The 15,546-nt window shown below is 50.5% G+C and overlaps 2 protein-coding genes across 6 annotated transcripts; one reads left to right on the forward strand and one right to left on the reverse strand.

The window, feature by feature from the left end:
- The first annotated feature begins 258 nt into the window (after positions 1–258).
- SSTR4 (somatostatin receptor 4) lies at positions 259–2,808 on the forward strand. 5 transcript variants are annotated; one of them, XM_068142904.1, is made up of 3 exons: positions 261–332; positions 666–909; positions 1,274–2,808. In XM_068142904.1, the coding sequence occupies exon 3, from the start codon at positions 1,322–1,324 to the stop codon at positions 2,564–2,566; it is 1,245 nt and encodes a 414-aa protein (XP_067999005.1). In that variant the 5' UTR covers positions 261–332; positions 666–909; positions 1,274–1,321; the 3' UTR covers positions 2,567–2,808. The 5 variants fall into 5 exon arrangements, with proteins under 5 accessions (XP_067999004.1, XP_067999005.1, XP_067999001.1 ...); XM_068142903.1 differs by having other exon boundaries at positions 259–332; positions 759–2,808; XM_068142900.1 differs by having other exon boundaries at positions 666–2,808.
- A 10,013-nt stretch (positions 2,809–12,821) lies between these two features.
- On the reverse strand, positions 12,822–15,020 carry THBD (thrombomodulin). The gene has a single exon (XM_068143249.1). It carries the CDS (start codon positions 14,997–14,999, stop codon positions 13,344–13,346), a length of 1,656 nt encoding a protein of 551 aa, XP_067999350.1. The 5' UTR covers positions 15,000–15,020; the 3' UTR covers positions 12,822–13,343.
- Positions 15,021–15,546: the final 526 nt, after the last annotated feature.

Below are 15,546 nucleotides of genomic sequence, written 5' to 3' on the forward strand. Positions count from 1 at the left end.
CCACTCTCGTGGTAAAGAACTTCCTCCTGATGTCCAACCACCTTATGTCCACCACCTCCCCATCCCCAGGCTTTGGGATGCTCCTGCCCTGCCAACTAAGCAAGGATCGAGCAGGCATGTGGAGGTCCCTGCCTGCACACCCCCTCTCCCCCCTCCTCCCCCTCGCCTTGCAGCGGCTGCAGAGGGGGGGTTGGCAGGGAAGGGCTGCGCAGGGGATGCGCGGGAGGGATGCGGGAGCGAGCGCGGGGAAGAGGGGGTGGGGGCTGGTCGCCAGGGCAACCCGGATCCATCTCCTGCCTTTACCCGGGGACCCCCCGGAGGCACCCACCGAGGTGAGGAGGGGGGGATGCGAAGGCGGAGTGTGTGCGGAGGAGGGTGGTTTCGGCGGGGAGGGTCCCGGTCCCTCCCTGCCGCCGAGCTCGGACTGCAGCATCCCGCCCGCCGCAGTGCCCGCAGCACCAGGGATCGGAGGACTGGGGCTCGGCACTGGAGGAGGAGGATGATGGTTTGTCCTACCTCGGCGTGGGCACAGCCCCCAGAATCCCGCACACCTCAATGAGAAGGGGGAGGGGTACGGATGCTGCTTTATTTTCCATTGGGAAAGCAGAGAACATCCATTGGAAACTTGTATTCTATTTTCGTTCTTTCTTTCTTATTTTTAACAGGAAATCGGATTTTTTACAGCCCAGGTGATGGGGGTGAGGGAGAATCGCCTGCATTCCCACCCAGCCAGCCTGGTCTGTCTTTCACTTTAAAAGGTCTGGATCCTTCTGGTCATCTGATTCAGGTCAAGCAGGACTTTGCGTTGCCAAGAGCCCGCGGATCCCGCTGGAGCAGCTCCCAGCACCGGCTGCTGCCCCCTGGAAGGGACGAGAGATGATGCTCTTTTAATCCTAGGAGGATTGAGAGGTAAAAGATCTCCAGCCTGGCTTTCTCCTTCTGTTTTACTTTCCTTGCAGGGGGTTAATGATACCGTTGAGACTGTTCACTAGAGCGGTTGGTGGCACTTGAATCTCAGTCCATGCCATGGGTCTCCTGCTGTGCCTCCGTGGGCAGCTGACAGACACTCCATGCCCACAGGCCCTAAGCCCCCAAACACCAGGATGCCTCTGCCCCAAGGAATAGTGTGAAGGTGCCCAGGGAATGGAGAGGGATGGATGGAGGGAGCAGAGGAGACTGTGGCCACGATCCAAGGGGGAAGGCAGGGGAACGTGCTTTGCGTCTGCTGCCACCCTCAGCCCCTTCTCTCTCTCTGCCTGTGCCCTGTCTTCAGGCCGCTCCCCATCCCAGGCAGCGTCCCCTCCATGGACCACCTGCCAGCATGAACGCCGAGGGCCAGCAGCTCCCGGCGGGGGCCCAGGTGGCCGGCGTGCCCCTCTGGACCGTCGCCAGCTGGGCTGCCTCCGAGGTGTCCCCCAACAGCAGCATGGGCGCGGGGGAGGCTGGGCGGCTGCAGGGGCCGGCGGAGCGGGGCGGCAGGGCGGGCGAGATCGCCGGCATGGTGGTGATCCAGTGCATCTACGCCCTGGTGTGCCTGCTGGGGCTCCTGGGCAACTCCCTGGTGATCTTCGTCATCCTGCGCTACGCCAAGATGAAGACGGCCACCAACATCTACCTGCTCAACCTGGCCATCGCTGACGAACTCTTCATGCTCAGCATCCCCTTCGTGGCCACCTCGGCTGCCCTGCACCACTGGCCCTTCGGCCGGGCGCTGTGCCGCACGGTGCTGGGCGTCGACGGCCTCAACATGTTCACCAGCGTCTTCTGCCTGACCGTCCTCAGCCTGGACCGCTACATCGCCGTGGTGCACCCGCTGCGGGCCGCCACCTACCGCCGCCCCCGGGTGGCCAAGATGGTCAACGGAGGGGTCTGGCTCCTGTCCCTGCTGGTGGCTTCGCCCATCCCCGTCTTCGCTGGCACGGCGGCCACCCGCGACGGCCAAGCGGTGGCCTGCAACCTCCTTTGGCCCAGCCCAGCCTGGTCGGCCGCTTTCGTGGTCTACACCACCTTGCTGGGCTTCCTGCTGCCCGTGCTGGCCATGGGGCTGTGCTACCTGCTGATCATGGGCAAGATGCGGGTGGTGGCACAGCGGGTGGGCTGGCAGCAGCGCCGGCGCTCTGAGGGCAAGCTGACCCGCCTGGTGCTGATGGTGGTGGCCATGTTCGTGGTCTGCTGGATGCCCTTCTACGTGGTCCAGCTGATCAACCTGCTGCTGCCCGGCCGCTTGGATGCCACTGTCAACAACGCCTCCCTCATCCTCAGCTACTCCAACAGCTGTGCCAACCCCATCCTCTACGGCTTCCTCTCAGAAAACTTCCGGCACTCCTTCCACAGTGTCCTGCGGCGCTGCCTCAACACCAGCCTCTGCTGCTGCTGCCGTGCCAGGGAGGGCAATACCGTGGATGAGGAGGAGGAGGAAGAGCCTCTCGACTACTGCGCTGCCCCCCGGGGGGATGACAAGGGCAAGGGCTGCATGTGCCCAACTCTGCCCTGCCAGCAGGAGCCTGTGCATCCTGAGCCCTGCTGCAAGCCTGGACCTCTCCTCACAAAGACCACCACCTTCTAGGGCATCCTCGCCCTCACCAGACCCCCAGATGGGTGTCTCCACCCCAGGCATGGGCAAAGGGGATTTTTGGGCTGGACAGGGGGCAAGCTGCTGGTCCTTGCTTGTGCTGTGCGGTTCAACAAAATAAAAGAAGCCATAAGACTGGCCTGTGGCAGAGTTAATGACATTGGTTGGTTAATTATTGTGGCAGGAGCCAGGAACCTCCACCAGGACAGGGGATTGTAAGGGTTGACCAAAATGTATCGGTGTCTGTCATGTTAGAAAGAAATTCTTCACAGGAAGAGAGATTTGCCATTGGAATGTGCTGCCCAGGGAGGTGGTGGAGTCATCATCCCTGGAGGTGTTTAAGAAGAGCCTGGATGAGGCACTTGGTGCCATGGTTTAGTTGATGAGATGGTGCTGGGTGATAGGTTGGACTGGATGATCTCTGAGGTCTTTTCCAACCTGGTTAATTCTGTATTCTGACCAGCCAGGGGGCAAGTGCCCCTTCCCAAATAATAAACCACAGGCTCAGCCCAAAATGCTTTGAAGGATGTTGGAAAGCCCAAAGGATGGGCTGCAGGACTTTTCCAAGCCCCCTAAATCCAGAGATAGCAGTGTGAAGGGGTAGGATCACACCAGGCTCCTACCCCAGCACCTCAGGGTGTTGAGGGCATGGGATGAATTTGACCCCTTTGGGTTCCTCTCATGTTGAAGAAAGGGAGTTTCTGAGATCACAGTCTGAGATTACACAAGCTTGGCAGGTGCCCAAGAGTCCCAAAACTCCCTTGGGGAAAAGGAGGGGAAGGGAGGAAGGAAGGGAAAAGGAGCCAGTGGAGAAATATCTGAATCCCACCAATAACCCTCCTCAAACTCCCAGGCAAAGAGATTTTAGAACGTGCAAGCCCAAAATTGTGTTTTCCACAAGAAAATCCAGGAGAGCCCAATCCTTCCTGCTGAAGGCCACAGGTTGAACATCACCTCTTGATGGCATTTCAACCACACTGCCATGGAACAAGATGCCCCCAGCTTGGCCATACTGAGGTAGCACTAAGTTAGTAATTTTCAGTTTACTTGGGTTTGATTTTGGCCTTTTTGACATTCTTCTTGTCCTCAATTATTTATAGCTCATTCCTTCTGTTTTAATCACACTGGTGAAAGCCAGCAGGACAAAAAGATTCACAGATTCAGTGACTGCCTTGGGTTGGAAGGGGCCTTCAAAGGTCATCTTGTCCAACCCCCAGCTAGATCAGATGCCCCAGGGACACATCAAGGCTGATCTTGAAGGTCTGCAGGGATGGGGACTCAACCACATCCTCAGGCAGCCTGTTCTGATATTTCACCACTCTCATGGTAAAGAACTTCCTCCTGATGTCCAACTTAAATCTCCCCTGCTTCAGTTTCAAACCACTGCCCCTCATCCTTTGACTCCAAGCCCTTCTAAATAGTCCCTCCCCAGCCTTCCAGTGGGTGCCCTTCAGATATTGAAACACAGTTGTAAAGTCTCCCTGGAGCCTTCTCTTCTCCAGGCTGAGCAGCCCCAATTTTTTCAGCCTGTCTTTAACAGCAGAGCTGCTCCAGCCCTCTGATCATCTTCCTGGTATTCCTCTGGACATGTTCCAGCAGGTCCAAGTCCCTCTGTTTTGGGCAGCCAGTAGCTGGATGCAGTACTCCAGGTGAGGTCTCACCAGAGCAGAGTGGCAGAATCCCCTCTCTCCACATCTGCTGGCCACACTTCTTTTGATGCAGCCCAGGCTGCCATTGACCCTCTGGGCTGTGAGTGCCCATTGCTGGCTCATGTCCAGCTCCTCACCCACCAGCACCCCCAAGTCCTTTTCTGCAGGGCTGCTCTCAATTTTATTCTCCCCCAGCCTGTGCTGGTATCTAGGATTGCCCTGACCTAGGTGCAGGACCTTGCACTTTGCCTTAGTGACCCACACAAGACTCTCCTCAGCCCACCTCTCCAGCCTATCCAGGTCCCTCTGGATGACATTCTGTCCTTCACTCCATGCTCTACTCAAGGACCCTCAGCTCCTTTTATCTGTTGTATCTGAAGGCTTTTATGGAGCTCTGTCTGTGAGATAAGCTGAGGGGAAAACATTTGCTCACTTCAAGGGAAGGGGAGCAAGAAATAATTCATTAACAGCTTTCAAACCCAGACTGTAAAAGCTTTATTGGTGTCCACACAGGATCCCCACGTGGCTGTGCATTGCTCAGGGTATACTTCCAATAAATAAATAACTATTTAGAACTGTGCCAGGCATATAAAGCAGGGGGCTTGAGCCATTTCCATCAGGAAAGCTACAACACAGATCTTTATTTTTCCCCACTTCAAGGTAGCTCTATCAGGGAAGCAAACCAAAGGAGTCACATGGAAAAGGCAAGGGGGAATGGGGGAAAAGTTACTCCTGGGGGAAGTTCTGGTGGGACTCCAGAAGAGAATGTAAAAGCATTGAGAACAGTCAGACACTGGGATCATCTCCCAAGGGAAGTGGTGGATTCCCCTCCATTGGACAGGCTCAGCTGGACGGGGTGCTGGGCCAGCTCATTTCAACCCCACCACCACCTAGGAAGTTTGGACCAGAGGATCCTTGGGGTCCCTTCCAACTTGTGATAATGGGGAGGACACAACCCTCCCTGGGCTTTGCAGCCCCTCTGCAGGGTCCAGCCCTCCTGAAACAACCACCCCAGGCTTGCAAAATGCCCTGCAGGGAAGCCGAGTGCTGCTAGAGGCTGAGATTCCATGGATGTAAAACTGTCTGCACCCTCTTCATAGTTTCATAGTTTCATTCAGGGTTGGAAGGGACCACAAGGATCATCTAGTTCCAACCCCCCTGCCATGGGCAGGGACACCCCACACTAGACCAGGCTGGACAGAGCCTCATCCAGCCTGCTCTAAAACACCTCCAGGGACGGGGCCTCAACCACCTCCCTGGACAACCCATTCCAGTGCCTCACCACTCTCATGGTGAAGAACCTCCTCCTCACATCCAGCCTGAATCTCCCCACCTCCAGCTTCATTCCATTCCCCCTAGTCCTGTCACTACCTGAGATCCTGAGAAGTCCTTCCCCAGCCTTCCTGTAGGCCCCCTTCAGATACTGGAAGGCCACAATTAGGTCACCTCGGAGTCTTCCCTTCTGCAGACTGAACAGCCCCAACTCCTTCAGTCTGTCCTCATAGGAGAGGTGCTCCAGCCCTCTGATCATCCTTGTGGCCCTTCTCTGGACACGCTCCAGCACCTCCACATCCCTCTTGCAATAGGGGCTCCAGAACTGGGCACAGTACTCCAGGTGGGGTCTCACCAGGGCTGAGTAGAGGGGGAGGATCACCTCCCTCGACCTGCTGGCCACACTTCTCCTGATGCAGCCCAGGATCTGATTGGCTTTGCGGGCTGCAAGTGCACATTGAGAGCTCATGTTGAGCTTCTTGTCCACCAGCACCCCCAAGTCTCTCTCCTCAGGGCTACTTTCCAGCCAGTCACTGCCCAGTCTGGATTTGTGCCTGGGATTGCCTCGACCCAGATGCAGGACCCTGCACTTGCTCTTATTGAACTTCATGAGGTTGGCTTGTGCCCACCTCTCCAGCCTGTCAAGGTCCCTCTGGATGGCCTCCCTTCCCTCCAGTGTGTCTGCTGCACCACACAGCTTGGTGTCATCAGCAAACTTGCTGAGGGTGCACTCAATGCCACTGTCCATGGCACCCACGAAGATGTTGAATAAGACAGGTCCCAGGACTGATCCCTGAGGGACTCCGCTTGTCACTGGCCTCCACTGGGACATGGAGCCATTGACAGCCACTCTTTGGGTGCGGCCATCAAGCCAGTTCCTTATCCATCTAGTGGTCCACCCATCAAACCCATGTGTCACCAGTTTGGAGACCAGGATGTGGTGCGGGACAGTGTCGAAGGCTTTGCTCAGGTCCAGGTAAATGACATCAGTTGCTCGCCCCTCATCTATTAATTTTGCAAGTTTCTTGGCTTCCCCCCCAGCCTGGGTGAAGAAACAGGACTCCCCCCCAGTCTTACCACTCTGCTCCTCATTTCCTCACCAAACAATGGAACTGGAAAACACATACCAATAAAAAAGGTCCTTTCCCCCCAGATTTCTCCCTCAGTCTGCTGCTGGGAAGCGAGCAGAGGGCTAGATCTTGCCCTGCCCCTGAAAAGTTTTGCTATAGACAAAACTAAAGGAAAAAACAAGGGGGGTGGGGGAAATCCCTGTGGACCAGAGGAGTTGGTCTAACATGTTTGATAGTAAAAAAAAAAACCAAATATTTTAACCCAGTAAGGGCAGAAAATGACTGAAGAAATCGTGTGGGGGACTCAAGGCTCCCTGGCGCCATGAGAAGTCTTTCCTGCCATGGAAATAATGACTCTGGCATTCTCACAATCCCCACTTAACCTCCACACCCCACCCCACCCAGAAAAAAAACCTCCAAAACACAACCAAAAACCAGTGAGAAATTTGCATTTTAGCCCTGGTGGTGATACTTAGCAGGGTCCCCAATGCTGGAAGTGATTTAAGGTGGAAAATGCTCAGCTTAGTGTGGCAATGCCAGCAACGAGCAGTGTGAGCAATCTGGCAGTGCAGGCCTAGAGCCTGACATGGTGGTAGGCCATAAATGCAGAGTTAGCTAGCAGTGGAGCAAAACAGTGCTGTGCCTGCAGCATGTAACTAAAACAAGACACTGGTAGCTATAAACATGGACAGTTATCTTGGGACAACAGGATATGCACCTGCATCAACAACCTCGTTGTGTCATTAGTAGTTGGACCAATAATCTGTAATAGTGCAATGTGTGGTCACTCATAGGGAACCAATGGAGCTGTGCCAACAAGGCACTCCGAGTTTATATAAGTCGTAGCAGTTGCCTTGCTACGCACTTCTTTTTCTGCCTTTCCTGTCTCCTGTTTCTTCTACACTCTACAGTGCTATACTTGCACTACAGGCCTGCTCCATAGGCCTGCACCTCAGGCCTGCACCATCGGCCTGCAACACTGGAACAATAAAGGAACAATACTCGATCACATTGGTCAGCCGTATTGGTTCCCAATCTCCGTCGTCCGATATCTGGCGCCCGAACAGGGACACTTGGTTCCTTTGTCAATACCATCCCTTACATACAGCATTCAATGCTAATTCAGACCTGACTCACGATATGAAGGTAGAAATGTGGATATTTTGGAATTTGACAATGCTAATGAAGAAACTAAACAGGTTCTCAGCATTTTACCAACAGGTGCCACTGCCTCATGACTGCAGGACCACAACGAATGAAGGCATCGACAAGCAGCAATGTATCTAGCCACGGCCATAGAAGCAGTCCTGAAATCGTGCCTCTGAGAAACCTAGGTACCTTAAAGTGTCTGACTGTTGGACAGACTCGAAAGGGTCACAAATCTAATCATTTTACTCGAGATCGTCGCAGAAGCTGCTCCTGCAGCGTGAATATACCCCACACGACGACACCAAACCAGGGTCCTTGGACCGCGCCCCCCACCTTCCCCTCCCCCTCCCCCCCCTCCCCCAGCCCCCCCCCCCGGCAGCGCACAGCGGACCTGACAACATATCTCCTTTTGAATCCACAAAGCGTTGTCAAGTTTAACTGGCATGGTCCTTTGGGTCACAGACCCTGTGCTCTGTTAATTGGCAGACGACAGTCTATCTTTAGACAGGGCATTCTTATAATTCCTGGTTCAATACATTCTGATTATGACTGGGCTATGAAAATTATGCTCTATACCATTGCCTCTCCTGTTAGCACTCTTGTTGGGACAGAAATTGCTTAGTTAATGCCATCTGAGTCCCAAGTGCCTAAAACTTATAACAGAATCCAGGGGCAAGAAGGCTCAGATTCCACTGATATGCCTAATACCTTATTAGCCCTAAAAATCCAAAAGAGAAAACTGGAACAGATTTTATCTGTCAGACACCCTTGTGGACAAATTATACAATTTTCAATTATTATGGATACTGGAGACGATGCCATCATCATACCTAGTCATAAACTGAATGGTCACTAGTCATTGCTCATGGCAAATTTTGAAGTCATGTGTTTAAAAGGTATCCAAACAACCTGGGTTAGCAAAGAGCCAGTGCAATTAGCTTTTAACTACAGCAAATCAATCACTGTAAGACCATACATGTTAACCCTTCCAGTTGCTCTATTGGGCTGATATGCCTTAAGTCAACTAGGAGCAAAACTTGTTACTGTTCCTTCTTTGTAGTGGCTACTAGTCAGCAACCAACCCACAAATTAAAATGGAAAACACATAATCCAGTATGGGTGGAACAATGGTCGTTCAGACACGATAGGCTGCAAGTCGTTAAGACCCTAATACAGAAACAATAGCAACTAGGTCACACCTTGCTAGCCACCCACCCTTACCCCCACCCCCAGAAAAGGGAGGATTTTCTAGTACTACTCTTGCCAACCAAAGCTCTTCTCTGACTTAAAGTTACAGTGCTAATTTCTTCATTTCTGATTGCAATGTCCTTAAGAGATTTGTTATTTAGATATTTGCTAAGTTTTCCTGGTAAGCATAATGAATGGTAAGCATAATGAATGGTAAGCATTTGGTTTTTACAGATACCTAGTACATAGTAATTGTAGAAAGGTGTAAGTACTTAGTAATGAGTTCACATTGTAAGATTTCTTTTGGTTCGAACCTTCTTAGTTGTGTGCCATGGCATTTCAAAGGAGCTCCATGTAATATAGGTAAGACTTGTAGTAAATAGGTATTCATTTAAAAAAGTATTCCTTAGCTAAGGTAATGTCTTTATATTTCCTTCTTAGACATAGACTAGAAAAAAAAACAAAAAATAAAAAAAGCAAAAAAAAAGTAAACAAAAAAACATAGAAATATATAACAAAAGCACAAAAACTCTGGATACAAAACATAGAGTGCTAAATAACAGAATAGTAATAAAAAAGAAGAGCAACGATGAAAATAAAATATTAAAAACAAAATATGACACACTGAAAAATCATAAAGATTACTAACACAGAATAGCTATTAACAGAAAAAGACATAAGAATTGTTAGCAAAAAAAAGAAAATAAGGATTATCAAGACTACTAGACTAAAACAACCAAAAAATTATACAAAGAAAAAGTTGAGATTAAAATGAAAATTGATAATAAAAAAGAATTAATAGAAAAGGTTAAAAAATATAATAAAAAAAAAATTAAAATTAGAATAGAAAGTAGATTAAATAAAACAAACATGGAAAATAAATAATTATAATAAAGAATATAAGATAAAAAATAAAAGATTAAACACTAGATAAAAAGAAAAAATAGAAATTACAAAAATAAAAGAAATTGAAAAAGAACAAATTGATTGGAATAACAAATTAAAATACAGATTAAAAAATTACAATAACAAAAGAAAAATTATAATAAAGAAGGTAAAAAAGAAATTAATTAAAAATTACAAAAAGTAAGTTATAATAATAAAAATTTAAAGAACAAAGAAAAAATAAAATACAAAACAAAAATTAATTGAATAAAATTATATCAAAATTAGATTAAAATTAACAAACAAAAAAGTTAACAAAAAATAATTAAAGAGTGCAAACAAAAAATATATATATATATGATAAAATGCAATGAAGAAAATACCACATTAAAACAGTATAGAAATAAATTTAAAAACAAAAATTGAAATTAATTAAAGATTAAACAAAAGAACTAGATTAAAAGTCAAAATATTAAACACATCAAAATAATAAATTCACAATAGAAAACAATAACTAAAAATGAAGCAAAATAACAAAAGAAACAAAATAAATAATAAAAGAAATACATTCAACATAAAGCGTGAAACAACTCAAGTTAGAATTAAAAAGAAAGAACTATAAAAATAATTTACAAAATCAAAATTGAAATGAAAATAAATTAAACAAAAAAAAAATTAAATAAAAACAATTTTAAACATGTAAAAAATAATAAAAAAGCCCATAAATCCATATAATGAAATCAAACAAAAATGAAATAGATTTATTGAAAGTAGATTTCAAAATGTTAAAGAAATGAAGCAAAAAATTAATTACAAATTCAAAAATAGCTCACATTAAAAACAAACAAAAAACACTCAAAATTAGTTAGAAAATCTGTGGAATCATAGACTCGTGGAATGAGTCAAGGTTGGAAAGGACCACAGGGATCATTTAGTTCCAACCACTGCCATGGGCAGGGACATCTCACACTGGATCAGGCAGGCTAGAGCCTCGTCCAGCCTGGTCTTAAACACCTCCAGGCATGGGGCCTCGGCCATCTCCTTGGGCAACCCATTCCAGGGCTTCATCATTGTCACAGCGAAGAATTTCTTCTTCACATCCAGCCTGAATCTTCCCATCCCCAGCCTTGTTCCATTCTCCCTAGTCCTGTCATCTCCTGACATGCTAGGATGTCCCTCCCCAGCATTCTTGTAGGCTCTCTTCAGATACTGGATGGCCACGATCAGGTCACCTCGAGCCTTCTTTTCTGCTAACTGCAATCATCGCAACAAACAACGGCGGAAGAATCAAGACCACGAGGACACAGCATTTCCCATGCAGTCGAACACCGATCACAACAACTGCTATGATAATCTGGGATCAAACAGCATCACTCAGAAGAATGTACCACAGCATCATGTGAATTAGGACTGAATATTGTGGTTGCTTGATAACTTTGTATTCTCTCTTGTTAACTAAGTGTGCTTCTGAATGTAGACATCCTAGAGGATACAGTTTCATCTTTACATTTTGCTTAGTAGACATTATTAAAAAAAAAAAAAAAAAAAAAAAGGGGGAAAAGAGAGAATACCCCATAGCAAAAATTTAGCTCATGGCAACCCTAGAAATGCTGTAACCCTAGAAATATTAACCCTAGAAAATGTTGTAACCCTAGAAAGTGCTGTAACCCTAGAAACATCAACTTTGCAATATGCTGTAACCCTCTCACCACAAGACAGCATGAACACGGCACAAATGTCATGAAAATGACAATCAGCAAACCTGCTTAGCACTGACATCAATGACTGTCACGATAAACCAAGATGTCAACAGAAAACATCTAACTTATAACCGAGTGTCGTGACTGCTTTACTGTTGTGTGAACATTAAGAGATCAGAATTACTAGGATGAGCAAAAACACATTATTCAGTGTAATTTTATATTGGGCAATGCAATGAAGCTCTTTCTGCTCTTGCTGCTTGCCTGCAAGTTTTCTGTCTGTGAAGCTAGAGCCTGGCCAGATCTACCTTTACAGATTAAAGAAATCTTGCTACCATTAAACAATTCATGATTTTTGACCATCCTAGAGAAAATAAAGATGCAACATAATCCTAAAGCAGATCGCAAAAGACAGTGCTAAGGATTGCATTTGTGCCTCAATCTCTGTGTGCAATGCATTCAGGCATAATCAAGTCTTCTCTGTCAATAAGAGGAATGAAATGTAAAGATCGGAACTGTTAAGATCTAAGTTCTTCTTTACAATGTTTGTTATCTTTGACCATGTATTATGCCATCTCTGTAGAGCATTGTAAGTAGTTCAACTTAAGCTTTGTGCCTTGTGTGGGTTACATCAGTCTGTTAGACATGCTGCACTGCAGAACTCTTACTTTTGCTACACAGCTTAGCTTTACCTTGCTTGCTTCTGTGTTTGCAGTAGCATCTTGTATGGGATGAGAACAACTCCCATGACCAGATTGCTCACAAAAACAAAAAGGGGGATTTGTGGCAATGCCAGCAACGAGCAGTGTGAGCAATCTGGCAGTGTAGGCCTAGAGCCTGACATGGTGGTAGGCCATAAATGCAGAGTTAGCTAGCAGTGTAGCAAAACAGTGCTGTGCCTGCAGCATGTAACTAAAACAAGACACTGGTAGCTATAAACATGGACAGTTATCTTGGGACAACAGGATATGCACCTGCATCAACAACCTCGTTGTGTCATTAGTAGTTGGACCAATAATCTGTAATAGTGCAATGTGTGGTCACTCATAGGGAACCAATGGAGCTGTGCCAACAAGGCACTCCGAGTTTATATAAGTCGTAGCAGTTGCCTTGCTACGCACTTCTTTTTCTGCCTTTCCTGTCTCCTGTTTCTTCTACACTCTACAGTGCTATACTTGCACCTCAGGCCTGCACCATTGGCCTGCAACACTGGAACAATAAAGGAACAATACTCTATCACATTGGTCAGCCGTATTGGTTCCCAATCTCCGTCGTCCGATAGCTTAGAGGCAAAAGATGGGGGGGGGGGGGGGGGGGGGAGGACGACAGACAACACAAAAATGGGAGATTTCTGCTGGTGAGGTGGAGAGGGGCAGAGGAGCAAGGCAAGATGCTGACCACGAGAGCTTTGCTCCTTCTTTCAGCTTAACAAAAAACCCCAAACAACTAAATCCGATCCAGATAAAGGCAGAAGCATCCCAGCTCCTCCATACCCCAGGAAAAATCCTCATGCCCAGCCCAGCTTCCCAGGCAAGAGGAGGAGGATTTGGGGCCATGGTCCATGATAAACTCAGCCACGGTTCCCCTCCTGTAACACACACACGAGGGTTTCCCTGACTGACAGCTTGAGAAAAGGAAAGTGGAAAGCAGCAGAAGCTGAGCACAGCTCTGTGCCTTCCACCTTCCCCACTCCTCGGTGTTGCAAGAGCCTGCTGGAAGGGAGTGAACATGTTCAGAAGTGGGGGTGAAGACAGCTTTTTCTCCCTCATTAAAAAACGGGGAGTGTGTGTGTGTGGGGGAGGGGAGTAAATGTTACCCAGTTCTATCCACCTCCCTCTCTCCCTCCGTCCCACACTCCCTACAGTTTCTGGCTGGAGGTGGCACACACCGTAGTGACTGGCTGAAGCCCCATCTCCTTTTCGTGGGGGCTGCTGCACTTGTAATCCATGGTGGCAGGGGGCCTGCAGCGCTTCTTTGCCAGGTGGTAGCCCAGGGCTAGCAGGGCCAGGGCTGCTGAGAGGGTGCCCATGGAAATGCCCAGCATCACGCCAGGGTGAAGGTACTCTGCCTTCGGTGGGGTCCTGCTGGGGGTGGGCGCCTGGGATGTAGGTCCTGAATCCCCCGAGAATGCTCCCTCCCCGTCCTCCACCGTGATTCCGATGCACTTATGCAAGGCAATGAGCTGGTAGCCAGGGTTGCAGTGGCACTCGTAGCCACCAGGGTGGTTGGTGCAGTTGTGGTCACAGTAGTCCATGTCGCACTCATCGAGGTCCACGCAGACCTGCTCCTCGTCAGCGCCAGTGTCCAGCACGAAGCCGTCGGGGCACTCGCAGGAGTCAGCGTCTTTGTCACACTGGGCTGGGCACTGGCTGCTGTTGCAGTGGAGCCGGCAGTGGGTGGACCCCGGGAGGTGAATGGCATAGCCGGGGTAGCAGCTGCAGCGGTACCCACCGGGCACCTGTTCACATTGCTGCTCACAGGGAGCCTCGTCGCAGGGGTTGATGGGCTGGCACCGCCCGTCCAGCATCTTGTAGCCGCTGGAGCAGTGGCACTCAAAGCCGCCCTCGGTGTTGACGCAGACCTGTTCGCACAGCCTGGGCAAGATGGCACAGTCGTCGACGTCCTCGCAGCTGTAGCCGTCGGCGGCCAGCTGGTAGCCCGAGTCGCACATGCAGAGGAAGCTGCTGCCAGCCACCACGCAGTGATGCCGGCACTCCGCACTGGCGCAGGGCGAATCGCAGCTGCGCCCGTCGGGGCCCAGCATCTTGCCGTCGGGGCAGGAGCAGCGCGCCCGGCCCCTCTCCTCGTCGCACGTCTCCTCGCAGCCCCCGTTGGCCAGGCGGCAGGGCCAAGCTCCCGGCATGTCACGGCCCCAGAGCAGCCCCCCGCTCATTCCTTCCTCGTCGCAACGGAGCTCCAGCCCCAGGGCCGGGATGGTGGCAGTGCTGCGGGGCGGCAAAGCCATAAAGTCGCCGCCGCGGGAGCCGAACGGGGTGGTGTAGGTGACGGGCAGCCCTTGGGTGGGAGGCAGGCGAGGGCAGCTGCCGTCGTAGTTGTACTCGCAGAGGAAGCCATCGGCCGGGTCCTCGCATCGCCGCTCTTCCCACAGCAGGTCCCGGGACACGGTGACGCAGCGCTCCGAGCAGCGCCGCCCCGACGGGGCCCAGTTAATGTAATCGGTGCGGCTGTCGCCCGTCACCCACTTGAAACCTCGAAGGCGTTGAGTGGGCTCGGTGCAAGACAGGGGCAAACTCAAGCCCAGCCACAACGTCCCGCTCCGGTTCTGCAGCAGCAAGGAGATGGCATCCTCGGCCACGGTGGAACGGACGGTCATCAGGTGCCCGCTTCCCCTTTCGCACACCTCGCTGGCCTCCGCGAAGGATTTCTTCGCCCAAAAGATGCCGAAACAGTCGTGTTCCAAGCACTGGGCACCCGAGAGGGCAACGGGCTCCAGTGCCCCGCCGAGCCCCAGCCCCAGCCCGGCCAGTAGCAGCGGCAGCGGGACCCGCCGCATGGCAAGCGGCGAAGGGACCGAGCGGTGCTGCAAATCTCTGGCATCCCGTCTCTCTGTCCCGGGCCCCGATTTATAAACGCTCCGATCCTCCCCGCCGCAGGAAGGAAGCGCATGCGGGGACGGGCCACTGCCGCCGGTGCTGCGCCGAGTGATTGTGGCAGGGCGGGAGGAGTAAATCCCGGGCAAATCCTGCCCTTCCATCCCGTCCGTCCCCTTCCTTTCCTTCTACCGGCTCCTCCCTGTCGAGCTGGGGGCTGGATTCGGGCGGGATGCGGGGGCAGGGACCGCCGGAGCGGGGATGCTCCGCCTGGACCCGAGGATGCCCCGCCCGGCCCAGGGGATGCTCGGCTCGGCTCGGCCCCGGGGGATGCTCCGCCCTGAACGGGAAAGAGAGCAAGGGCCAGGGAGCTGAGAGCTGCCCCGGGACAGCTCTCCTGGCATCTGCGGCAACTCAGAGCCGGGAAAAATGTGTTTTCTCCTTGTGCAAAACGCTTGGAGGTATGGCGAGCCGTTGAAGGGAAAGTCAAGAAGGAAATCAGACAGCCAA

Source organism: Melanerpes formicivorus, unplaced genomic scaffold, assembly GCF_026170545.1.
Source record: "Melanerpes formicivorus ecotype bairdi unplaced genomic scaffold, bMelFor1.0.p_v2 SCAF_9, whole genome shotgun sequence".
In the NCBI taxonomy this organism is placed as follows: domain Eukaryota; kingdom Metazoa; phylum Chordata; class Aves; order Piciformes; family Picidae; genus Melanerpes; species Melanerpes formicivorus.